The 27,654-nt window shown below is 40.7% G+C and overlaps 1 protein-coding gene across 13 annotated transcripts in view; it reads right to left on the bottom strand.

Moving 5' to 3' along the window:
* The window catches only part of LOC131045838 (uncharacterized), a 313,161-nt gene that overhangs the window by 98,997 nt on the left and 186,510 nt on the right, over positions 1-27,654 (bottom strand). For 12 of the 13 annotated variants that reach the window (XR_009105875.2, XR_009105873.2, XR_009105874.2 and 9 more), the window contains 3 exons: positions 3,767-3,848; positions 3,388-3,464; positions 2,272-2,943 (listed from right to left, as the gene is read on the bottom strand). Coding sequence is in view for 9 of the 13 variants with exons in the window: in XM_059221423.1 (XP_059077406.1) it covers positions 2,272-2,943; positions 3,388-3,464; positions 3,767-3,848 (831 nt within the window). In the remaining 4 variants the exon portion in view is untranslated. Of the gene's footprint in view, positions 1-2,271; positions 2,944-3,387; positions 3,465-3,766; positions 3,849-27,654 lie in introns of those variants that run through there. The other variant, XR_009105876.2, reaches the window with a different exon arrangement.

Raw genomic sequence — 27,654 nt, 5'->3', positions numbered from 1 at the left:
AATTGGGCCATTGTCCAATTATATTTTTGAAGGTAATCATAGTTTTGAATATAATATAAATATATGGATATTCAGAATTTTCATTGTTCATTCAATGCAATATCAAATATGTTTTGAGTATTTCAAAGTTTCATAATTAGTCCTTGTATATTCTTTTATAACTACTTTTTAAGGTTCTAAATATTTGCATTGTTGTCCCCCTACTATCCCCCAATCTAGACCCTTGGTCCCCCCATCCTCACCATCCCCCTATCCCCTTGTCCCAAGATTCCTGGACCATAAAAAAATTAGAAATAAATGACATATTGACTCCTAGATGTGGCACTCAAGATCTAGAGGTGAAACAATGGTGGAACAACAACCACTTTGAAAAACAGCAATAAAAACCTCCAAAATTGAGAACACCAAATTTCTTGCAAATCCAAACACCCAAATCTGAAAATGTGCATGAAGGTTACCAAATTCAGCTCACATGCAATTCTCGGGTGGAATCGCCCTAAGGGAGTTGAGGGTTTTCAGCCCCAAATCTGCTGATTAAAATCCAAGAGGGTTTTCATCCTTGCTTGTAAAAATTGAACACAATGCTCAAATTCTTGAAAAGTTGAATTGCAAAATGAAAGCAAGATGATATTTAATGAATCCAAGCACACCTATTAAGTAGCTTTCCAAAACAGGCCCATAATAAAAATTTCCTTCAATAGTATTTAAAAGTACTTTTTAATCCTAGTTGTTAAAACATTTTTTCTTTTAATTATTAAATTATCATTAAATTGCCCCTTAAATTAGAATTTACCAAGTCTAACTTAAAATAATATTATTAATTAATTCCCTTGTGTTATCATTTATCCTCTACGAAATAGTAATAGACTATAGGTCTTTTCCATGTCTCTAATTTCAGAAAGGAGACAAGAAAGCTACATGAGCTCCCTCAAGTTTACCCATTCAACTAAAAAGAGGAATTGGTCCACATATGACTTTCATCCACTCTATCAAGAGAAATAGGCTTACCTCTAGATGAGCATAGTGCTTAATGACATCAAGATCATCAAACATTAGAGAATCAACAAACTCCAGCTTTATGATGTGAAGTTGATCTCTAGGATGTCATCTATATTGATTAGGAGACACATAAGGGATTGCTTGGGGTTCCACTAGATAAGATGGTCCCTTATAGTAGCAATAACTTAGAGCCAGAATCCAATTTTGATGTAGTGTTGGGAAATGCCAATTAGGGACAAACGCATACTTTCTATGTTTTTGTCATTTTGTAGACCTTTAGAAATTTTGTTGTGATTTTTAATTTTATATAACATATCAGTATATCACATGAAAACTGACAATAAATAATAAAAGCAATTAAATTTTTACATTTGTTAAAGTTTTGGACTCTCATATTAATTCTCAATTCAGTTCTAATCTTGTGTATTAAGGACCTATAATGTATATGATAAATGTTATCATATGAATATTTTAAATTTTCGTTTATTTTTTAAATTTTCCCTATTTTTTATAGCCATCCCCTTTGCCATCCCTTAAAATGACCTCAAAAAAATCTGTCCCCAAAATGCATTCTCCTGTCCCCTACCATCCCCGTCCTAGAAACTTGGTGGAACATAGATAATTATGAATCTACTCACACATGTGGTATGGCATTCCATTGGACACTATAACGTTTGAGATTTATGATGATAGAAATTATGAAAATTGAAAACCTGAACTTGACAAAATATGTAAACAGCTATGACCAATGATGTGTATTAGTTTATTTAGCATAATTTTTTCTATCGACTATCATCCTACGAATGAATGAAAAACTACTTTTAAGTTCTCTAGCTTCAGTTGTATGCATGCTTTTCTGATTATATTGTAAAATCTGTATTTTTTATGTTCAGAAATGTTACCAAGTTTTGGCAGGGTTTTTCCAAGTCACTGAAGCCAAGTCAAATTTGGGCCTTCCAAGTTACCCCAGGTCATGAGTTTTTAGACTACGATCTTTATCTATATCCATTGATTATTTTTTACATCTTCAAATAATACTGACAATGCAAACACAACATGTAAATAAAAGTAAAATCAACAAACTGCTTTTAGCATTGCTAAGCCAAAATAAACTGCAAATACAACATGTGTGACAGTAAAACCAACAGATTGCTTTTAGCATTACATGCCAAAATAAGTGTGTTTGTGTTACTCTATAAAAGCATAATCATTCCTTAAAAAACACAAAAAGAATGTATAATTGCCAATCAAAATTATTTAAGAATATTATACCTTTGATTTTTTTTGTTGATGAAGTACAACTCCAGGCTCTCTGTAGTTTGATGAATAATTATCTGAATTATCTGTGTGCAGAGTAAGGAAATGCTGCAGTTGATTCTGAACCTTCAGGATAACATCAACAGGCAACAAAGGAGGTCCGGAGGGGAATTCCTCAATATTAGGTTGAGTTTTTAGCAACTCAGTATCGGTTCTTGGAGAAGGTAACAATACGTCAGGGTTGTCTATGAGAGACAGAAGAAAACCTAACTTCTTAATTTTAGAAAACTTTTGTGCAATTGTTTCTATAACTTTGTGGCGTCTGGTGACAATTTCAAGACAATGTTTACCAGAAGCAACACAATGACATAAAAAGTCTGCCAAAGGTATTACCACCTTCACATATTTGGGCAAATTAACAGTTTGTAAGTTATTCAAAAATTCAAAGTAGACATCAGTTATTACTTTGAGGCTCCCTTTAGACAAATCCTGTACTTCATGAACATCAATTGTATATTCTGCAATACTATTCTTCAGGCGAGAGCACTTTACATCATTTAGGCATTCACTATTATGCAAATCAAAAATATGGGGTCTGAGTGCATCCAATAATCCAGCAACAAGATATAATGCATGCCCAAAGGAACAAACATTGTCTTCTCCCTGTGTCATCTCTGACATCTTTTCCTAGAGAAGTAACAGAGGAAAAGTTAGATTCCAGAACATTAAGTTATCATACAAAACCATTACTCACACAGACATTACTTAATGAAAAACAATAATCCCTCCCCGTTTTCAGTATATCATGTCAGCAAATAAAATGTTTGTTCATGATCTTGTCACAAGAGGCTCTTCTGTACTATGACAAATGTTCTATGCTAGACTTTTCCTATTAGTGAAATACCAATTCTTGTGACTTGTATTAACTACAGAAAGTCGTTGTACACTACTCATGCTCAAATCTTCACAACCCTTAGTCCAACAGTTACTTACTTCACGACACAATATCAAAGATAAAATGCTGATCCTTGTTAAGACATAATTAGCATCATGTATAGCCCAAAAGAAATTGCACACAAACCAGAGATTCTAATCTCTAACATTCCCTGAAAATGTGATTCTGAAACATACCTTCAGCAATGCTGCCAGAGTTGCCATATGGGGGAGTACTAAAACCGGATGGTTCTTTGCTAAAGGATGACAAAATCCTACATTACACAGTAAATTATCAATTTATATTCAGATGCAAAGTTGTGTAATATATAGAAATGATAGATGCCTATTTTTGTTAAAATGTGCTACATTATTTCACTAATTTAAGGGAAAGATTACCTAAATTCACAAAATACTAAGAATGCAGCTATTGAGTCAAGCATTTTCATGCAGTTAAATGACACGGTCAAGGAACAATAAGAAAGAAGTTACAACCAAAGTAATGTTTTTCAACCATGATGTCAATACCAAACATAAAATTTAAAGATTGGATAGCAAGACACATTGAGATCCATACCATAAGCTATATCAGATTGTTTTTCTGTTCCCTCACATATAATCTTCAAAGCATTTTGCACCATTCCATACATTGGAAGTGCCTGCAACCCAAAGAACATCCCAATTACAGTAACTTAACATGAAAATCTAAATAATCAATTACTGTTCCATAAAAAATTCGAACTCGGAATGATTATAAACAATTTTAAAATCCACTAATTTACAAAAATAAAAGCTATATGAATTTACAGAATAATAGGACTTGTGATTGTTTCCACTGCAAACAAATCTGATGAATACCTTTATTTTCCTCTTTTATACCCATGCCTTCTTTGCTATAGGGCTCAAGCTTGCCCCTGGTATTCATAGGCAACACTAATGTATACATACATCTCAGAGGGAGGTATTAAAATGGTACTGAGCAAACAAACGAAGGGATTCAGGAATTTCCAGAAATTAGTATGGTCAACCAATATGCCATTTGTTCCATTTTTCTGTACCTAAAAGTTTAACTAGATTTGAAAAAGGAACATTATACAAGTGAATGAATCGATCATTTTCAAGGGAAAACTAGCATCCTTCAAGCTCAAAACATGGTTTGTAGCCGGTGTGTAATCTATATGCCCATTTTTAGTAATTCAGGAGTATCTAGTATGGCCTGCACTTTGCAAACCATGAAAACTGTGACTTTCAGCCTTAGCCGATAAATGTTTTCTAGTTGAACCTTTTCTCCTGTACAAGGTAGTTGGTTATCTTTCAATAATTTCACGACTATTGCAACTTGGAGCTGTTTAATCAGTTAGACAGCAATACAGCACTCCTATAAGAAAGCACATCTCAAGTCAATGCATGTGTGTGATGTCCCCACTTTGAAATACAATTTAATGATAATGATAATAATAAAACTAAAATAAAAATATAAAAGAATATAATTAAATTTTAATTAAGTTAATGAATGGTCAAAGACATGAAATGAAAAGTTGTGACTCCCTCAAACATGAGATACAAAAGGGAGAAGAGAAACTCATTTGAGGGGATAATTTGGGGAATCAGAAGTGCAAATCCGATATAAATAAGTGCAGATCTAAATGTGAAAGGTTGTGTTCATTTCAAAAGGCAGAAATAATGAAGAGTTGCACTCTTTCAAAGGGTGCTAATGGTGGAAACGGTGTGTTTCTTGCTAAAGGGGCATACATGATGAAGAGGTGTGACCTCTCCCTCGCATTGGAGGATATAAAAAGGAGAAAATCTCATTTGAGGAGGACATCCAAGGAATATCAATTTGAAGAATAATTTATATTCTCAAAGGGCAGCAATGAAGAGTGATGACTCATTTCTTATGAAGAGGTGTGACTTCCCACAAATGAAGATATAAAGAAGAGATTAATTCCAATGAGAAGGGGAAACTGGAGGAAACATCCATAAGATCAAAGAAGACAAGAAAGTCAATGGATCAATATCTAATATCAGAATTAATAAGGGTGAAAATTAGCAGACTTTGATATTTACAGGGGCAAGATTCAGGGCAATCCCAAAAGGGGACATTACAATGTGATAGGTTATTCTATTATATTCATGATGCTCAGATAAAGATAGTTGAAAGACCTTTACATATGTCGCAATAAACTTTGAACATCACTACAAGATAAAATATCTGAAAGACCGAGTTGCAAATGCAAGCAATGACAGAGGTTAGCAAAGACATGATGTAAAAATTTAGATAGCAATCTATTGCATTATATAGAAACTGAAAATATTTATGGAAAAGTACAAATATGCAATAGAATACAACTGCAAGAAACCATTATAGACTCATGTAAACAAAGAAAGAAAAATAATGCTCTTGTATTCACCACAATCATGTATGGCATAATTATGATGAACCAGAAGACTGAGGATGAGAATTCCCATGATCAGCGACTAAGAATGAGAATCCTAGCTGCTTTTTTAAGTTGGAATGGAACAACTATGGTGAACCTAAGAAACACATAAAATGTATCCTTCCTCTAGGGCAAATAAAAGTCTATATTCAAACATATCAGTTACAACAAGGTTCAATTTTATATGTTTATGACAGATCTCTTTCATGGTTAAGCAAGCCTTTCCCATGCATGCCGGTGGTCTTTCCATGAGAGTATTGACTGAGTCTGGGATGTAATGGTGCCGGGCTGCTGCAGAACTGGAACTGGCAGAGGTAGCTAGTAGGTGATTTAGATTGCACACAGATCAACTATGGATGGGACAAACATATATACATCACTGTCTTTTAATCAAAACTAATAACTTTTCATTAACAAGTACTTCCTTCCAGTATATGATGACACTTTGTTGTACTCCTAATTGTGTCCAGCCACTTGCTAATGTATTCAAAAATAAAGAAAAAATCACATTGATCTTTGTCTTAAACTTCTAAGGATGTGAAAATTCTATTTTCTGACTGTTGGCTAGTTTTCAAGATTTTGTGATAGTTTCCAAGTGACCTGAAAGTTTCCAAGAGAGATCAATTTTGAGTTTTCTTGGCATCCAAAGATGGTTTGTTGTACAGGTGCTTTTCTAGTTGTTGGTAATGCTCTTTGTAGCATTTTTGGTCTCCAAGGTTGTTCTTGGAGAACACTGCTATTTATAGTAAATGCTCGTTTTGACACCCGATGTCCTAAAACATCAGCTGTGTCTCGGCATATTTGGTTTCAATTTCTCATGTCTTGACGGGCCTGCATTTTGGCTGGAAATATTTGCACTAAACTTATAAGTAATGTTTTAATATTTGCTTTAGTGTTCAATATTATAATATGATGTTATATCCCCAAGTTGGACTCCTATGGACATGGAAAAAGGGGACTAAGTTGTTTTAAAATGTTAAAAGGGCCTTTTTGAGGGAAAATGAATTAATTTTAAATTTTAAATTCCCCTAATTCCCTCCAACCTTATATAAAGGGGCTTTACCGTTTTGTCTCTCTTTTCATTCATTTAGAGTTGCACATATACTAAGATGATGTCAGCATGTACATTGAGTTCTAGGAGTTGATTGAGGACATAAACCCTCGTCAATCTACACCATTTTCGATCATGAAAGATCTATCGTAGCTGGTTTGGTATTTTCAAATAGGAAACATGCAATGGAGTTTTAGGTTTCGAGTTTACAAAAAAATGATGATATTTGAAGTTATCTAACTTGCACATATCGGAATCTGTGTTGATGATGATTTGCAAAGATTTTGTTGTAATTTGCTGGGGTTTCTATGTGGTTTTCCTAGCTGGATGTATTCCTTCCAAATGTTGGCCATACTGTTCAAAATGGACATGTAAGCTAGGATTTTGATCCAAATTTGAGGATGTTTTTCCAAACAGTTCCTTTCTGCTAGGTAATCAGGATGCAAGTGATTTTTCAAGGGTTTTGCTAGAGTTGATTTTTTCCTAATGGGTCGCCCTCTTTAGAAGGTTGTACAAGCAAATGATGGTGCATGTGGAGTTGCCATCATCTTTTGGGGTGGTTTAGGTGGCTGGAAAAACTCATCCATAGGTTGCACCTTGACTTGAAGAATTGGTAACAGGTGATAAATTGTTATCTTGGACTGAAAAGAAGAGATGAATTTTTGAGGATAATAGCGCCTGTTCTTGCAGTGCCGAATTTGCTACAACAAACATTCAACCTAAAATTTTGACTTGGCAAGGACTGTTTCATGTTGGTCAAGGGTGGAGCTAAGTTCAAAGCAACCTAAGAGGTCTTTCATTGTGTTGGAAGAGTTCATCACCCTATTGCTACAGCTGGGAGTTTGCAAATGGTTATGGGATATCAATTTTGGCATTGGTTGTTGACTGTCCACTCTTAGGATCCGTTAAGGCTTTGTTATGTTCCCATTTCAAGGTATTTTAATGCTTTATGATTGTTGGTTACTTGCCTAGCACTTTCCTAGATGTTTCTGGGGTTTAAATTTGTAACAGCAGTGAATGGAATGAATCTAATCGTCACAATAAGTTTGCAACAGCAAATGCTCATATTGGTCAAACTTGCATGATTACTTATTCTTGCTTGAATACTTCTTGTACCATCACTGGAAAAAAAATTGAAAAAAAATTAGGGGGTGTTATTACAGTGTTATCGATGCTGGTTTCTTACCAGCTTGTGCTTTTAAGACTTGGTTGCGAAAAAAGTATCTATGAGTGAAAGGGAATCAAGATATTATACCCGTGAAAGAAGCAAACAAAACCACAAATCACTTTTTAGAATCCTTTTGTAGCAGATCAGAGATTACAGGTGGGATTGTTTAGTACTAGTGACAGCTCTCCAAATTCTACACCCAATCTAACCCACCAAGAGTCATGAACTTCATGAGTGACAGGGATAAGGACAGAGCTGGCTCAATTGGTCACAACACTAGAGTGGAGAAGAAATTTAATACCAATTGTATTTGCTTTCAAATGTAGATGAAAACTCTTAATGATTAGAAATTGAATGAGAAAGTCATTTTGATATTGATGTTTCATGTATTCGAATAAGTAGGCAACTAACTAGAATTTCCACTTCAAATACTTCCGAACTATTAAAATATCCAACCCCCCCAGGGGTTTTAGTCCTCCCACCCACCCGGAAAGAGTAACAATGAAATCACGTTGGGCAGCAGGATAGGATTATAGGGATTCACATTTTGCTTCAATATGGTTTGTAAGCAGGAAAAATAGTAAATTAGACTTTTTGGAATGTATTAAAATAAAACAATAGTATTAAGTTATAACTACGAGGTAGTTGGTTGTCTGACAGTTGATGGCCTAACCAACCGCAAACTCTTTATATGTAAGCTTGTAGCACATTTGGAGGTAAGCTCTGGTGGAGATTAATATGATATACATCTGTGTTACATCTGATATATTTCCGCATACTGTATTGTGTGTTGTTGGTTCCATGATTGTGTTCTATTATGCCATGGTGTTGTAATTCGGATCTCGGTGCTCTGTATACTTATAATTCAATCCACTTAGGCTACTAACATTTTGGTGCCGTTGCCTAAGTCTAACCCGGAGGTCTCGAGAGGGAAGGCTGGCGGGATGGAAGCATAATGGGTTGTTCGTTCGACCAAAGCATCCTGGTAACAGACAGTGATGTAGAGGATAATACCGAAGTAACAAGGGAGGATCAGTTGACACAAGACCTGATTCACGCGTGGGGCGTTTTCGTGGACCAGTACTTACAACGAGAAGCGGAACTGAGCGCTGTCTCGGCCGGTACGGTACAGGCGGAACTCAACATGAACCAGGCGGTACATGATCTCCTGGGTAGTCTTCCATGGTTGTTGGCACGTGTACTCCTGGAACTTGACGAGGAACGAGAAAACGTACGAAGGGAGCAACGTAGGCAGCAAGTGCTCCAACAGTACAAAGAAAGGAATCGAAGGGAAGAAGAGCAGAGGGACTCAACAGGCGGAGCAACCCCCGTAGTTCCAATAATTAATGCCAAACACACTAAACAAAGATCGAAGACGACAATCTCGGGAGGAGCAAGAAGGGAGCCAAGAAGACATAGTGACGAGATCCCTGCACATCCAGAAGCAACTGGAGAGGCGCCTGCAACTCTATCGGATAGTTGAAGGAGGGAGCCCGACAGAAGGTTCTGAGCAACATAAACAAGAGTGGGACAGGAGTCACAACAGCCTGCAGGCAATAGCGAGTAGTGATAATTGGGAGCAAACAACCGCACCAACCGAGTCATTCAACAATCCCCTGAGTAACTCGAGGAGTACGAAAAGATGGCACATAACCCTGAAAAGCAGAAACTCCCCAGATTCAATGGAGTAGGATCAGAGGATCCCACCCGTCACTGTAAAACTTGTGTCACCATATGGCAGGTCAATGGCGAGGATGATGAGGACTACTGGCAGAAAGCATTCCTAGCCACCCTCAGTGGGATTGCCATTGACTGGTACACGGACCTGCCCACTACTTCAAAGGATACTTTGAAAAATCTTACCAAGGCGTTCCAGGAGGAGTTTCGGTTACTTCGGGACGATGATGAGATCGTAGCAAAAATATACAACACCAAACAGGGCAAGAGTGAGACGGCAAGGTCCTACTACCGCAGGCTGAAAGAATTGATTGGAAAAATGGACAATACCCCAGCCGATTGTCTAAAGAAGCGATGGTTCATTGAGGGACTGAACCCATCCCTGCGAAGAAAGATGAAGGTAGTACCCCCATCTACTTTCATGGACGCGTACAATAGAGCCATGGACATTGAAAGCGAGAACAAGACATCGAAGGGTAAGAAGCGCACAAGTGACGAAGATAGTAGTGATGGAGAAAGTGAGGAGTCTAGGACGATACAAGCACTTCGAAAGGATATGAGGCGAATGATGCGGGAAATGCAGACTCAGAAGGAAGAAAGTAGGGAGGGCATGGAACTCTGGTGCACAGAGTGCAAACTGGAAGGGCACACAAAAACCAATTGCTCATAGAAAGCCTTTTGCGATATCTATCACGTGTTGGTACATTCCATTAAAGAATGCCCCTACAACCTAAAGGCAAGCAGTGCCTAGGTACTTTACATGCAAGAGCAGGCAACACCACCAACTACACCTTCAAACAACACAAACTCAGACGCCTCACCAGGCGGCTATAGGAATAGTCGGAGGGGGAGTAACAACAATAGCAATGATAATACCCCACACAGTCGCATCCAATATGATGCAAAAGGCAGACCAATGATACAATGCCGAAGGTGCAACGAATGGGGACATTCTGCACGCGACTGCCAAAGTGGTGTTGGACAAGGAGGGCTACTCTGCAAATGGTGTGGGCCAAGCAACCACGAGGATGCGGAATGCCCAAGACAGAAGGGCGTGAACATGCTAGAGGTAGCTCGGCCAGAACCAGAAGTACTGGCCATTACCCAATCTCATGCAAGGAAACTAATGTACCCTGACCTGGGTACAGAAAAGGAAAGACTGAAGGAGGCACAAAAGGACGTAGAATGGGAAATGAGTGAGGAACGACGGAAGACAGTACCCAACAAACCCACCAACACCATACGAGCCGCCTCTGAAGCAACCATAATGAAGCAGCTGCAACAAACCACCGTGTCGGTCCGAGTAGCGAACTTGTTGCAGACACTACCACAGCAGCAGATAGCCATAACCCAGGTGGATAATCAGCTCACATCAGAGGGGACTAGGAAGGAGGAAAAGACGCCAGGCAACAAGGACGAAGTGGAAGGAAGGAACCACTCGAAGGAGGCCGTTGACCCTATGTTGATGACAGTAGGTGTGGCCAGAACACCAGCCGTAGTAGAAATGGCAATCATGGGCTACAAACTCACCAATACGATTGTGGATGGGGGATCAGCAGTAAACGTGTTACCAGAGGAGACATGGAAGGCCTTGGGGAAACCAACACTGTGGCCACCTGCATTTCACCTGGTAGGAGCAGACCAGCATGGAATAAAACCAATCGACACACTCATGGGACAAAAGGTAACCATTGGAACCCAACAATTCTTCATGGATTTTATGGTTATATCTTTAGAAAGGAAGGGATATGATGCACTCTTGGGAAGAGGATGGTTCATCATGGCCAAAGCAGATCACAATTGGAAGAAAAACACTCTCTCAATTGAAAGTGAAGGAAAAAAATATATCATTGATCTACGGAACCAAGTAGTGAGTCAAGAAGTGGCTTCAGACTCTGGGTCCGAGAAAGATACAACCCGGGAGGATGGGGAAATGGAACCTGACGAAGAGGGAGTACTCCGCTTAGGGAATTGCTCAGAGGACGAGACAAGTTCTATCAATGGGCTATTCCACTGGCAGATAGAGGATTACGAAATCTTCCACCCAAAGTGCAATGTGTTGGAAATCCTTGAGATTGAGGAAGACAATACCTACCCGCCACAATTTGCCGAGTACCAAGAAGGGGAGGCACAGGTAGATGGGGCCTCGGCTCATCAATTTGGAGAAAATGAGGTCGTACAATATGTGGAACTGAAGGTACGACAAACCAACCTTGGGGAAGGAAAAGACCCAAAAGTTATACTAGTGGGGGATGATTGGGACCCCATACTCAAGGCAGCAGCATTTAAAATATTCCTCGAATATAAAGATGTGTTCGCTTGGACATATAAGGATTTGAAAGGGGTACCTCCAAAATTATGCGTACATCGCATACCATTGATACTAGGGGCCAAGCCGGTACGGAAACGTCCCTACCTCATGAACAAGAATTATGCGGCTAAGGTGCAAGAGGAAATAGAAAAGGTGTTAGAGGCCCGAATCATATGTCGGGTACAAACCAGTGAATGGGTCTCACCCATTGTCATCTCGCTCAAGAAAGAAGAAAATCAGATCCGCATCTGCATAGATTTCAGATGTTTAAATGTTGTAACTGTCAAAGATCCGTTCCCCATACCTTTTACTGATAGTATACTGGAAGAAGTGGCGAGGCACGAAATTTGTTCCTTCATGGATGGCTTTTCGAGCTACAACCAAAGCAGCATAGCAGAAGAAGACAAGCTGCAAACCACATTTATTTTGGAGGATGGAGTTTACGCGTACAACCGGATGCCATTTGGATTGTGCAACGCCCCGGCCACATTCCAAAGGATCATACTGCATATCTTCGACAAGATGGCAACTGGAAATTTTAAAGCATTCCTTGATGATTGGTCAGTATACAACGAGAAGAAGGATCATTTGAAAATATTGAGGGAGTGCATGGAAAGGTGCCGTCGAGCACGACTTGCCCTCAATCCGAAGAAATGTCGGTTTCTCGTCCCACAAGGAAGGTTACTTGGTCACATAGTCTGCAAAGCAGGGTTGAAGACTGACCCAGATAAAGTAAGAGTCATCATTGAAATGGAAAGCCCAATGGATGTTTCAGGAGTAAAATCCTTCCTTGGCCATGTGGGGTACTATTAGCAGTTCATTAAGGGATTTGCTGAGGTCTCTCTTCCACTGGAAAAACTCACGAGGAAGGGGGAGCCATTTGTATGGAACAGAGAGCAAGAAGAAGCCTTCGGGGAACTCAAATCGAGACTTGTAAGTGTGCCCATCCTAATATACCCAAATTTGGACAATAAATTTTATGTGCATGTAGATGCCTCCAACTTTGCCATTGGCGCCACTTTGGCGCAGGCAGGAGCCACGGGCTTGGATCACCCTATATACTTTGCCAGCCACCTATTGTCGAAAGCAAAAAGAAACTATAGCACCACAGAACGAGAGGCCTTAGGGATGGTGTACGCTGTACAGAAATTCCGTCACTACCTCCTGGCCACACCCTTTACCTTCTTTGTGGATCACCAAGCACTCATGTACTTGGTTAATAAACCAGTCATTCAAGGGAGAGTAAGTAGATGGCTGACCTTACTTCAGGAATTTACCTTCAACATTGTGGTACGACCAGGAAAAAGCCACGTAATGGCTGACCACCTGTCAAGAATAAAATCAGGAGAACAGGCAGAAGAGGGAGTGAACGAGGATTTTCCAGATGGCCACTTGTTCCAAATGGCAGTCTTGCCATCATGGTACAAGAAGCTTGGATAGTATCTCTCCATAGCAACGTTCCCGAAGGAGATGCCCCCAAGCGAAAGAAGGAAACTGGCACTGAAAAGCATGACGTTCAAATTGATCCATGGGCTTTTATACAAAATGGGCCCTGATGGGATACTACGAAGGTGCGTCTTGGAGGAAGAAATTCCTAGGGTTCTTCGAGAATCACATGAAGGATTAGCGGGAGGACATATGGGCCTAGATGCCACGGCAAGAAAAATATTACTAGCAGGGTTATGGTGGCTTATACTCTATGCAAATGCGCGGGAATGGGTGTCAAGTTGCGACACTTGCCAAAGGGCAGGTAAGCCACTCAAACGAGATTTTATGCCTCTTTTTCCATCCCAACCTCAGGAGTTGTTCGAGAGATGGGGGCTAGATTTTGTAGGGCCACTCAGGGTAAGCAATGCGCACCGATGCCGATACATAGTCGTGGCTACAGAATACCTTACAAAATGGGCTGAGGCCCGAGCTCTCCCGGATAACACAGCACTCAGTATTGCCAAGTTTCTATATGAACAAATCGTAACTCGGTTCAGAATACCCATACAGATCACCAGTGATAGGGGTGTACTTTTTGTGAATCAAGTGATACGGACCATGACAATGGAATTCAGAATTTTTCACATGCTGTCAAGTCCGTACTACCCAAGGGCCAATGGGCAAGCAAAGTCAACAAACAATGTATTGGAATCCATTCTATACAAGACTTGTGGAGTAGAGCAGGGGGACTAGGAGGAAAGGTTGGCTGCTGTGTTGTGGGCCTATCATGCTACTTACAAAGCCACTACTGGGCATACTCCATTTCAACTCATGTATGGGCAAGAAGCTGTGATGCCAGCAGAGTATATGGTACCGAGCTTGAGAATAGCGGTCCAGAACCGATTAGGAGACAAAGAGAGCCTGAGAGAGCGGCTGGCTACATTACTTCAAATGGAGGAATGTAGGACAATGGCACAATGGGCCACGGAAGTAGCCCAGAGAAGAAGGAAATTTTGGCATGACAAGCATCTACGACGGATGAAATTCTCGCCAGGACAGTTGGTACTAAAGTATAATGGCAGGAATGAACTTCGGCCTGGCAAGTTTCGAGTCCAATGGTTGGCACCCTACAAAATAAGGGAAGTAGGGACAAATGGAGCTATAAAGTTGTCTAACCTAGATGATAGTCCCATCAGAGATCCACTGAATGGATCAAAGCTCAAAATTTATAGAGGAAGACAGATGGTGGACATTAACATGTTGGGATACGATGGGATGATAGGTCTAATCGATGAATGCAAAGAGGCCTCTACCATAAGGGATGAACAATACTCTTCTCAAGTGCATATAACAAGGAAAAAAGGAAAGGCCAAACAAGGACAGAAGGAGTTACAAAAGCCAAGTATGTGGAGGGAAAATTTCTTTAAAAAAGTTCGCAAGGGTACCAATAAGAAATTTGGGATAAAAAAATAACAAATGAAGAAAAAAGGAAAAAGAAAATTAAATATGAAGGAAAAGTTACAAGTAAACATATGGAATGGAAAGTCGGATAGAAAAACAGAAAAAGGCAACATAAGAGTTACGACGGTCGCACAGGTATACCTTAAAAGCAAGGTAGCATTGGGCAAATTCCAAGTTGCGAGTTTGAGAAGGCCAGACAGAGGCACCCTGCAAAACAAAGGGACAAACCACGGCGTACATTGCCACGGTAGGAAAAGCGTCGACGGAGGGTTGTACGCGTGTGCAGGGTGGAGTCGACGGCGCGAAGGGGAGGTAGACAGGCACGACGGAGGGTTGTACGCATACGCGTGGTGGAGCCGACGACGCGAAGGGGAGGTAGACAGGCACGACGGAGGGTTGTACGCGTACGTGTGGTGGAGCCGACGACGCAAAGGGGAGATAGACAGGCATGAAGGGGAGATCGACGGGTGTAGGTGGTGCACCGACGGCATTCACAAGCGTACAAGTGGACGGAAGGCGTACGCCAGGAAGACCATCGGAGGCATACGCCAGGAAGCCGCCACCGTGGTGTTGTGCGCTCAAGTGGTGAGGCGTACGCAGGAAACCAGTGACGGAAGGCAAGGCGTACACAAACACAGGGACCGGCTACAAGCGACAAGACACAGACAAGGTGGAGATAGTGTACGAGGAGTACATTGCAAGGTAATACGCATAACAGGAGATCGCCGACGTACCCTTGTCAAGAAGACAACTTATGGAGGAAACCAGGGAGTAAGCGGACGCAGTGCGTAAGGCGTACACTGCGTAGGCACAAGAGATAGGAGCCACAGCATCCAAGGTGAGCACGGCGTACACAGCATACAGGGCTGTCGCGAACACCGAGTGCACATAATACGGGGCCGCGGTGTACAAGCAAGGCGTACACCTCAAAACGCCGAAGCTACCTATTGTGGAGTTAAGCAAAACACTGAAGGGTGTACAAGCAAACAATCGCCGAGGTGGGTCCAGCATGGTAAAAGGTAGCCAGGGAGACCCTAAAAAGGGTAGTTACGACATAAGCTACAAAGCCCGTAACTCCAGCAAACAGGCAAGTAGAACGACCATGGCCACCCCAGATACCAGCAAGAAAAGTCTTCAAGAACAAGTGATTGTCGAGAACCTGACATTTGAAGGAGTTACTAGAACAGAGTGCAGAAGGTGGTGGGAAAGCAGTGAAGAAGATCACCCCCTGAAGATTTCATTAAGAAGAGCAAAGGTTGACAAAATTATTTTCATGCCTATCTTCAATCTAAAAGAATTTGAGCCCATATTGCGAGCTATGGTCCATGGATATGAGCAAGACAAGCATCGATCAGTAATTGACTATTTGAGACAAACGGTGGTCATTTCTTATGCACCCAAGGAGTTCAAGAAAGTTTTTGGAGTTCCAAGTAATGGGGATTCAGCGATGAAACCATTAGCCAGAATGTCTACGAAAGAGAAGAAGCGGCTAGAGAAGCACATTTGTGGGAATATGCTAACAGAAGAGCAATGGGACAGTTTGTGGCAGAATAATAATAGAAGAGGCTTGAAAAAGTCCTACATCACCTCACCAGAATGGAGATGCATAGTGGACGTCTTGAAGAGCAAGCTAACCGCACCAAGTCGAGCATCAGATGTTGCCATATGGATGCTACGCCTGATGTACGGCCTGAACAACGGCAAAATATATAATTGGGGTCAAGTCATTTCCAGTCGGGTAAAGGAGGCTATGCTCCTGAAACATAAAACACTGTATATGCCACATCATATCATTTCCCTCTTCTTGGAAGCATTGAGGACTCAGGTGGCGCTAGAGCACAGAGGGGTTTTTGTGGCCTCGAATCAGGGGGAGCCTTACAAGCCAGCCATGTACTATTGGCTACACCTGGACACTTTTACAGTAGTACCCACGGAGACACCCAGGAAGAAAGCAAGGCAAGAACCTGCTGGGAGCACGGAGGATGGAGGGGAGGAAGATGACAACTCTGAGGAAGAGGAAGAGACGAGGGAAGAAGAGACATATATCTTATCTTCATCTGATGAAGACGAAGGGGAGTTTCGTATGGAACAAACCGACACTATGCACAGATCAGAAGGTGATAAGGACGATAGGGCAGGCCCAAACGTTGCAACATTGGAACCAATGGGCATGGCACAGGAAGGGGGGCACGTAGGAGATCTGTCGCAAGTAGAGCCAGGAAGCCATATGGTGGGGCATACCAACCGTTCCAAGATGGGGAGTAAAGAAAAAGGTGCTTTTTAAACCAGCACAAATTCCCACCACGGCACACTTGGTGCCAAGGGTCACAGGAACCTCACCTCAGTTAATAGACTTGAGGAGACATAGTACAGGGGCCCACACCCTTCATATAATCACACCAAGGGGTGTGGAGATCGCTAGAGCCGTCGCATTGGTAGTGGCACCAATAACTGACTCTCCTGCAACTATGGATGGAGAGAATGCAGAACAAGAAACGCATCAAGAAACGCATCTCGTTAGAGAAGAGCCAGAAATAAGAGACATGGGGAAGGGTACAGAGGAGAAGGACATGGAAGCCGAAGCAGACAGTTTGCTCGCAAGGTTTCAAATGGACATAGAAATCCCGCCACCGTCACCAGCATTAGGGTTTGGCCAACAAGGGGAAAGCCCAACAGAAACAAGAGAAAGGGAAAAGGAGCACAGTATGTCTTCCTGCAAGGAGGGCGCTATGGGGTTTGAGACCGCTGCTCAACATTTCCTTTCAGAACTAGAAGTAATGAGAACGACCACGCAGAGGATGATAGATCACTCTCAAGGGTTACATATGGGCATGGTCGTGAGGGCAGCTGAGGCCCTATTGACATTTATGAGGGAAGGATGTGGAAGAGAATTCTTTGAGCGCCTTAGAGCCCAAGGCTGGCCGGAAAGGGAGACTCTAGAAATGATAGCAGATTGGAGTGTGCCACAAATCCTTAGGGAGCACACAGGGGATCAGAGAGTGATGGATGCCCTCACCACCATGGAGCAGATCTTTCGCACAACATTTTTGCAGCTGGAAAGGATGACTTGGAGAGCTAGCAAAGTGGCAGAAGAACACACCTTATCATTGGATAGGGAGGTTGCACTGAAGAAAAGAATAGAGGCTCTGGAACAAGAATTGGCAAAAGAAAGGACCATGAGGACGGGGAAGGAGTAGGAATTGGCTACCTCCGAAAAGGATCGAATGGTTGCACTCAGGCTCCTTAAAGCAACTCGAGGGAAACAACTCGCGGTTGAAAGAGATCTAAGGACCTTCCGAGAGCGTGCCACGTCAGGAACAGGGACGCCCTCTTATCCATCCCAATAGATAGTTTTTTATCTCTGTCGTTGTTTTGTGTCGTCCGGAAGACAACAAGTTTTGGGGGGGAATGATGTAAGCGGGAAAATTAGTAAATTAGACTTTTTGGAATGTATTAAAATAAAATAATCGTATTAAGTTATAACTACGGGGTAGTTGGTTGTCTGAGGGTTGATGGCCTAACCAACCACAAACTCTTTATATGTAAGCTTGGAGCACATTTGGAGGTACGTTCTGGTGGAGATTAATATGATATACATCTGTGTTACATCTGATATATTTCCGCATACTGAATTGTGTGTTGTTGGTTCCATGACTGTGTTCTATTATGCCATGGTGTTGTAATTCAGATCTCAGTGCTTTGTATACTTATAATTCAATCCACTTAGGCTACTGACATGGTTTAGATTAGACTAACTATTTTTCATGTAACCAAGTGGATGCAGGATATGCGACACCCTTAGGAGGGAGTGATAGTATCATCAAGGAGAGGATTGCAGACTTTGGAAAAGATAAATTCCCATTGAACCCTAAGCCAGGAGATAAGTTGTGTTGATAGTTGGTTGTCACCTTGGTTTTAGGGTTCATCATCTCGTCTTTGTCTATCAATCGTTGGTTAATTTATATCTTGTTGTCTAGGGTATTGCTTGAGTGGGTATTGTACCTCAGTTATTTAATCATTATTTCTTTTCTTTATTAGATAATCTCATTAATTATATATATCTGTATCTGTTCAAGAGCTTTGATATTTAATAAATAAATATTAATATCTATATACGTATCTATACATGTACATTGATAAGCTGTGCATATATATATATATATATACTGATGAAAAATTTATATCTTGGAAGAACATACTAATAATGTTTATAACTTTATACCTTCAATGTTTCATCTTGTTTATCTACCTACCAGCTAGTAAGTCAAAGGAATAATATTTTAAAGCATTGTTTATGAGGCAAACGTTAGCGCCATCTCTGTAGTGCGCAAGCTGTCATGTTTCAGTTTCTTGTGCGAGCTCCCTCTTCTTGGAGTGGTAATCACCATAATGTATACATTATTAATAGCCTTGCCTTTGGCTAGTTGGGGGTTATCATTTTGCATGGAAGTACACTTAATTGGGAGCATATAGAAAAAGACAGGAAATAGCATTCGCATTCTGCATTATATAGTCTGTAACAAATTTGTTTCTATTCTTGGTTAGGAAGGAAATTATTAATTAATCCCTGGCAGCATTGCATCATTAAATTGTCATCTAGAATCGCACCAAGGGTTGATTCTGTCAGTGCTTTGAGTAGGGAATAGCAAACAAAGGCATCATCTATCAGACATGAGCCACTACTTTTCTTATATCTGTTTCTATGTTTATTATAAGTCAATGCAAAGCTATTATAGTGGGTGTGAGTATATGAAGCTAGAATGCAATTTATTACTCCTTGTTTACGTATTCAATTAGATGAGCATGCATTGTTAGAGATCTGCTTATCCACCTGTGTAGCCTCACCATGGTATTGCAGAACGGACTAACAAAGTCTTGGAATTCAATTAAATGTTTAGAAATTCATGAAATAATTACTAAAGGTTAGATAAGACAGTAATGAAGTTTTTGATTTGAATACCTTAAATTAAAATAAGTTAAATCCTCATATACTAAGGAATCGCAGAGCATGTGTAAGGACCTTTTTGATTTGAATGTAAGCACTATGTTATTTGCTTTAAGGGAAAAAGTCAGTAGGATGATGTTGATAATATCAAAGTATACTGAATCTTCTATCTCCTGTCAATCTGAAATGTTAATCCACGTCTGATTAAACAATCTGATCTGTGACAGTGATTTATGTTGTCCTTGAGGTAATACGAATTGTTAAACTCTGTTGATAGCAATAAGCTGATCGTTAAGTCAAGTTATCTTGAAGGTCGTTAGAAACCGTTTTGTCAGTTGCCTTGTGAATGTTGTACCAGTAAGTTATTTCCTTAGGTCAAATGACCCATGATACTTTATGAATTAGTGAATCAGTTGCACTCCAATCTGTTTAAGCCAAGGAAGAGTGTTGAATGCTGATAGCACATTATTGTGCTAGTTTTAAGAAACCTTGGCCAAGATGGCACTGCAGTTGGCATGTGACCGTCAGTTCACATGAACCAGATACACCACTAGTCAAATACTCATGCTAGTTAGCGGGTACCTATAGTGTATGACCGGCTAGTCTCTATAGGTTCTAAACATCAGGCTCAGATGGATAAATGGTAATTGATCTTCCTCAGTTTGCTTACATCATGAAGGGTTGAGCCCTTCCAAAAGGAAGAGGCACGAGAGACTTGTAAGTCTATGGTTGGGCAGAAAAGCCCTTGATGATGCTCTCCCTCTCCAATATTATGCCAAGGCTTGTATATGTTATCAGCAGGAAGCTTGTTGCGTTGTAATCTCTAAACTCTCCTCTTTTTCAGTTGCATTTGAATAGCTAATATTCAGTTGATAGTTTTCTCTTTCTGATGAAAGTTAGTTAGTTAGTTAACAATTTTCTTTTTCAGCTGAAATTAGATGTTAGTTGAAAATTCTTTCAATAAATGCTTATATCTATTATTGTTTTCATTGCTTAAGTATAGTGGTTGTTACACCGAATTGGATGATGTCCTAGATGCTTGCTAAAATGAATCACGGAATTCTATAGGTCATTCAAGGTCAAAGTGGTGAAACAAGCTCTTCAAACCAGCATAATAAGACTAAGAGATGCACTACAACAAAAATGTCAGGATCTATTCCAAGGCCTCTCCAACCTGCTCTCACACATACGAAGTGTTGTGACCAATTTCACACATCGCCCCATCGCAAATGGGGACCCCCCTTTTTCGCTTTTTAGGGTTTTGTCCTAGCTCTGCAGTTTCATAAGTCCATTTTTTGAGGGAGTTTTGAGTCAAAGTTTTTGAGGTCATCCCGAGCCAAGTTCAAAAATCATGTTCAAAATCCTATATGAGTGTTGTCAAAGTGCTTAGAAGGTTTGAAGGACGACAAACGCAATTGTTGTGGGTCATTTCTGACAGCTTGCTATTTTTAGAAATTTTTATTGTTTTTTACTTTTTTCTGCTTTTTTGAAAGTGGCATATGGGTTTTCTTCCTCAGGTTATTTCATCTCTTCCCATGTTGTCGAAATTTGAAAAATCTTGTCTCTAAGTATAAAAAGCAAGGCTTCGAAAAAAAATTTCTTTTTTCTGAGATTAGGGTTTTGTTCTTTAGGTCATATCAATCCTGCCCGTGTCTTCAAATTCAAGAAATTTTACCTCCAAGTGCAAAAAGCAAGGTTTTTATTTTTCTTCTTTTTTCCGAAATTAAAATTTTGATCCCCAGGCCATATTATTGCTACCCATGTTCTCAGAATTCGAAAAATTTGGTCTCTAGGGATAAAAAACAAGATGAAAACCCTAATTAGGGTTTTGTTCCAAAAAAGCATTCCTCAAGTCATATGATCAAAACCCATGTCCTCAAGTCAAAAAAGCAAGAACAGATGGCAGCATGGCTGATCAAATTTGAAGAAAAATTGGCATCCAGAACAAATTCGCCCAAGACATGGTTAATGACAGGATATCCTCAAGGTCCACCAAAGCCAAGCATGGAAGCAAGATACAGCATGAAGTAAGCCGAGTCCACCTTGGCATGAGATCTTCCAAACCCACCTTGAAACATGTCCAACAAGCTTCAAAGTTCGCCTTGGTATAATGTCTTCCAAGTTGGCATGGCAAGGAAAGATGAACTCAAGCCAAGACAACATGCCCAAGCATCGACAGACTCCTACCATCAGTTAACTAACTCCTAGAAAAGGTCAAGCAAACTCCTACATATGGTTAAGCATAAGCTAGACATGAAAGACATGGCCAAGTCTATGCCAAGGCCGCCTTAGCAAAACTCTTTCAAAGTCCACCCTGCCTTGGCATGAGGTAAAGATGGCAAAGACTCTTCCAAGTCTGCCAAGGCATAAATAAAAGATGTCCAAGGCAATGCAAAGTCCACCCTTGGCTAGAGGCCTCCAAAATCCGCCTAAGCAAGGTTGAACTTGGCAAAAGGGTTAATAAAGCCCGCCTAGGAGGAAGAAAGCATGAAGGCACAATCAAAACACTTGTCCAAAGACCTTGAAAGTCCGCCCTACTAAGTGTGTGGCACAAGCAACCTAAAGTCCGCCCAAGAAGTTCGGAAGTTGAAATGGCAAGAGGTTGGTAAAATCCGCCAAGATAAAGCAAGATTGTCAAGGCACATCTCAAGTCCACCTAGGCATAGGTAAAGGTTGGCAAACACTCTTCCAAGTCTGCCAAGACAAGGAGACAATTAAAGCAAGCAAGGATGGCACATAGTCTTCCAACTCCGCTCTAGTAAAGATAAACAAAGTTGGCAAAGCTCCTTCCAACTTCGCCTTGTCCAACAAACTTCAAAGTCCGCCCTTGGCTAGACATGACCAAAGTCCGCCTAGGTTGAGTAATACAAGCAAAGCAAGTTTGGAGGAAGGGCATCCAAGTCCGCCATAGGAAGGAGGATAAAAGCAAATAAAACAAAAGATGTCCAAGCCTATTCAAAGTCTGCCCTACATTGAACAAGTCAAGCAAACACAAGGCAAAGTAATATCCAAAGGCATGTAAACTTTGCCAAGTAAAAGAGCACTTGGCAAACGAACTTCAAACTTCGCCAAAGATTAAAACAAAACAAGGATCAAGGACATGGCATAAAGCTTATGAAGTCCGCCCTCTAGAGAAGGATAAAAGCAAAATAAAACATGATCAAAATAAGATGGCTAAGCTTCTTCCAACTCCGCCATGGCACATGAGGTGTGAAGTCCGCTCAACATATGGAAGGCATAAAGTGTGTGGCGCAAGCAATGCAAAGTCCGCCTTGGTCAGTTGAAAGGTGGCAAGAACTCCTCAAAGTCCACCTAGAACTAGACATCGTTGGAATAAAGCAAATCATATCTTCAAGATCGCCTGGACATGGACGATTAAAACAAGTTGGAGATGGCAAAGACTATCCAAAGTCCGCCTAGGCATGAAAAATATGTGCCAAACACATGCCAAGTCCGCCTTGGCAAAAAACACTCCAAGTTCGCCCAAGTAGATGATAGAAAATTAAAACAAAGAGAAAGGTTGACAAGATAAGAAGTTCGCACTCTCCCTAGCATGTCCAGGAAAGCTTCAATCCGACCATGGCATTAGGGAGATAGCCAAACATGATGACCAATTCGCCTAGGAAGCAAGAAATTTTAAAATGAATAAGGCATTAAACCTTCAAAATTTTCCTAGGCATAAATGGAATATGTGAAGATGCCTAATCCAAACATGAAAATTCATCCAAGGCTTGGAGAATAGACATTAAAATCAACTTGCCATGATGAAGAAAGAAAAATGGCTAGAAGAAATACAAATTTAAGGAAAATTGCACATGAAATTAAGGGTCCATCAACGAATGGGTTGGAAAATAATGTTTTGACACATGACTATTTTTTTAATTATTTTCCAACACAGAATTATTTTCCTTCAAAGGGAAAAAAATTCCAGCACTTAGAAATATTTTCAAAAAATTCAAGAATTTCTAGAAGATACCTGAATTAAGGATGAATTTGAGAGAGAAATAAAACTTTCCATTTTGGAAAGGTTTAAAACATTAAAACACAAAAAATTAATAAAAAAATTTTAAAAAAAACAAGAAAAACAAAAAGAAGAAGCTTCTAAGTTTTAAAACCTTAAATTCTATGTATTCTTAACCAATCACTTTCAAATTCATTATTCAGGTTGAGAATTTGGAGAGCAATTGAGAAGAAGTTTTCTCTCAGATTTTTGAAGAGGAATTTTGAATAAGTGAATTTTTTCTAAGTGTTGAAGTCAAGAAATTAAGTGTTTTTTTCTGATTTAAGACAGATTTTCAGAATTGAAGGTGAATTTTAGTCACAAAGATCAATTTCTAAAACATAAATTTGAAATTCACTGAATACTTCTATTATTCTGTCTTATTTCTCTCAATTTTATCAATTTCTTGGCCAAACCCTGCACTTTCAGTCTGCTTTTTCGCAGAAATTTAACCTTTTTACAGGCTGAAAGTGAAATTTTCATATAAAAGATCAAAAAATCAGACTTCAAATCTTGAAAATAATGTTGAATTTTTTGTGTGTTATGTAGGTTAATGACCACCAAAGAAGCACCTTCTAGGAAAGCGCCAATAAAGTTTGCCAGTAAAGGACTACAACTGGAATCCAAGATCAAGTCTAAATGGAAGAATGTCACAAACACTGACCTTGGCCATGTGGATTTAGAAGAATTCAAAAAGAGAATGTACAGGCATGATGGACACTTGTCGACACCCATTGCCTGCCAGATGATGAGAAATGCCATCATCCAAGCAGTTGGATTTCCTCTAGCAAAACAATGTGCTGAGATGATGGTTGAGTGTGCCAGACAATACAATGCACAGTCAAGGGAGATCATTGCACTTGATGGAAGGGTCCATCCAGGAGACGTTTGGAATTCCAAAATACAATAAAACCTCCTATAAGAGAAAAGAAAATACCCAAAAGATTTATGATACCCAGTCTGAACTCTGTGCAGCAAATGTTAACGAATCATGGTTGGAAAAGAAAAGACCCCAAGGGAAAGTGCCAAAGATCTTGCTATGCCCATACTTCAAGGAAGAATATGGTGACATTATCTTATTGCTGAACAAAGTAATGGGCTGCCCTAAAGGTGCACCATTCGAGACATGGATGTATTACTTTATAGATGAAATTACCTCAGGTGTTAGGATGTTCAATTGGTCCCGCATAATCAGCAATAACCTTCACGAACAATTGGTAAATTTGGAGAAGACAAAGTCATTCTACATGAGCTCCTATGTTATCTATTTATTGGCTGGCACTTCTAGATATTCTGGACTAATCTATAAAGGCGTGGTTGGTAATGGTGAAGGTGAATTTAAATGTTATGATTGTTACCCGCAGTTGTAGCTTAAGGAGAAGAGCTATCGAGCACATGATACATTCCTAATCTACATCACAAGAACATTACAAGGAGGAACCCACCAAAGATTATCTCTTGAAGCCAAAAGTTTGATCAGCAAGTATGGATCCTAGTTTATCCAATTTCCGAAATTTACATACATAAGAGTTCAAGGTTTTGACGATTGCCCTTACCAACTTCCGATCTATCCAACCAACAAGATGGTCCTGCTTGAAGTTCTCAGACAACTTCAAACATATCAAAGCTTCAAAAGGATAAGGCAGAAGGCAGCAATCACCTTGCCAGTTGTACTGATGGAAGTGGCACCTTTGAAGCAACTTGGGCATCCTCCCTGTTGGTGTCTGTTTTATCATCTACCAAGCATTAGAATAAAATACCCCAAGGATACTCTAACCTCTCTTGAAAAACCACTGCTTATGCTAAGATTTCGAGAAGATCATATGGCGATTCCAAGGTCTATATGTGTGAACAAGCGAATTTAGTGGGATAGCTTCTTGGGTAGTGTGTGCTGAAAACCTCAAGGGGGACTTACGCTTATCAACTAGTATCATTCAAGCTTTATTTAGGCAGATTTAACAATTTATGCTCTATGTTTTTGGATTTTCTGGTTTAGGACTTCAAAAAATTTATGCTCTATGTCGTCGGCAGGAGATATTGTAGAGGTACAAAGAACGGAACCGTAGGGAAGAGGAAGAGAAGGATACGAAGAGGCATCGTACAACTGGCAATCACTGCCCCTAGGACCGAACAAAGACCGACGGCGTACTAGTACCAACCAAGAGGTAAGGGAAGGATCGGTACAGAGATCCCTACATATAAGAGAACAAAACGAACATAGACGACAGCTAAGGGAGATTGTTGGAGGCTTAGCAAGTCTAGAAAGACAAAGAGTCGGAGTGTGAGTCGGAGACGTAGTCGGGAGAGGCAGAAACCATGTATGTGGAACCATTTGCTAGAGGTTGCGAGCAACCTACCACTTCCAGACATAGCAGAGGTAGATCTCGTCGACCAAGCCACACACTCGACGTTGAGTGAAGAGTCTGGAACCGAGTCTGAGAACAACCCATTCGAACACTCTGAACGTTACGAAGACATAGTATAGGACGTTGAGGGTGAGGTAGCCGAAATTTTTTAAACCAACCTGTATAAAAATGGGAATCTTTCCCTGGCGGAGCAATCAAAAATAGGAGGGTCGAAGCCAAAGACTCCACGAAGGAGAGATTATAGAAACGAAGGTGACCAAGGTGCAGAAGATGCACAGGGAGGATGTTGGCGGCATATTGTACGTATGGGAATAAAAAGTAATTAATTAGGAAGTACTTTGTTTAGTGATGTAACCGAGGGTAGGTAGTTACAGGTGCAACGGTTGTCCCTCACACCCCCTCGGTACCTTTATATACCATGTGATGTAACTTGTCAGTATTACGATTATGAATGAAATGGTATCTTTTTTGTTGGCTTAATATTGTTTGTCTTGTATCTATGGCATTACTGTTCCTTGTTAAGTATTTTGTCTGCATGCATTAAACTGTTCACCCAAAGGGCAAGCATCTGGCGTCATTGCCAAATTAAACTTGGAATGACGGGAGCATACTACATGGCACGACGATAATGGGACAACCAGTGAGCGAGGGGACAAATAGTAATCCCAAGGAAGAGTTGGAGGAGTTGTTCGAAGGAGAGAGGGCACTGACAAGGCACTTCACCTGCATCTTACAAGCATCAATTGAAACTTATGTAAGAAGGGAAGCCACAGCGGAGGACGTTCCTGAGAGCGTCGTGTGGAGTGCCCTTGGCGTGAGTCTAGCGGTGAACCGATTGATCAATAGCCTCGGCACAAGCATTCCTTGTGCTTCAAAACCGTCAAGAGGAAACATACTGTGAGAACCGGCGACAACAAATCTTACAACAGTACGAAGAGAGGAGTCGGTGCGAGGAGGAAGCATGCGACGAAAGTCGCTGGCGAACCTTCAACCCCACGGATTGAAGGAATTGATGCCCGTGACACTGAATAAGGATAGAAACCGTAAGACGAAGGGACAAGAAGACGAGCACGAGGCCGTTGCAAAGGCACTAAGGTTGGCGCAGCAAGCCGAACGTCGAAGACGACTGAAGAAACTTGCTAAAGAAGGAAGCAAGAATGGCAATGATGGCTCGAGTGGCGAAGGCCAAGTTTTTGTGTTAATAGAAACCCCCAGAAAGCGGTTGGGGGACCTTTCCCTCACGTTGGAAGATATTGGTGACTAGGGTACGGTAGAGCCGTACACGCCATTTAGGGGTGCAGAGACCAGGAGAGAAGAGGAGACGAAGATAGAGAACAGAGAGGCGGAGGATATCGATGCGACCGAAGGTGTCGGGAGGACACAAGGGCACGATAGTAGAAGCAATCTGTTCAGTTCAGGCTCATCACACCCTGGTAGTTGGAGTAACCTGGTGGGACCCAACGTACCAAATCTCAGCAAAGTACCTTCTGGAGGACCAGTGTCTGGAGGAGTTCCTGGAGGGTCGAGTTCAGGAGGGCAGACTACACCATAGCCAAGGAGCGTGATGGCGAACAAGCAAAAGTTGCCTAAATTCAATGAAGACGAGAAAGAAGACCCTGT

This window comes from Cryptomeria japonica, chromosome 5, assembly GCF_030272615.1.
Source record: "Cryptomeria japonica chromosome 5, Sugi_1.0, whole genome shotgun sequence".
NCBI lineage: Eukaryota > Viridiplantae > Streptophyta > Pinopsida > Cupressales > Cupressaceae > Cryptomeria > Cryptomeria japonica.
Note: the sequence above shows the minus strand (reverse complement) of the source record. Positions and strands in the feature narration are given on the sequence as shown.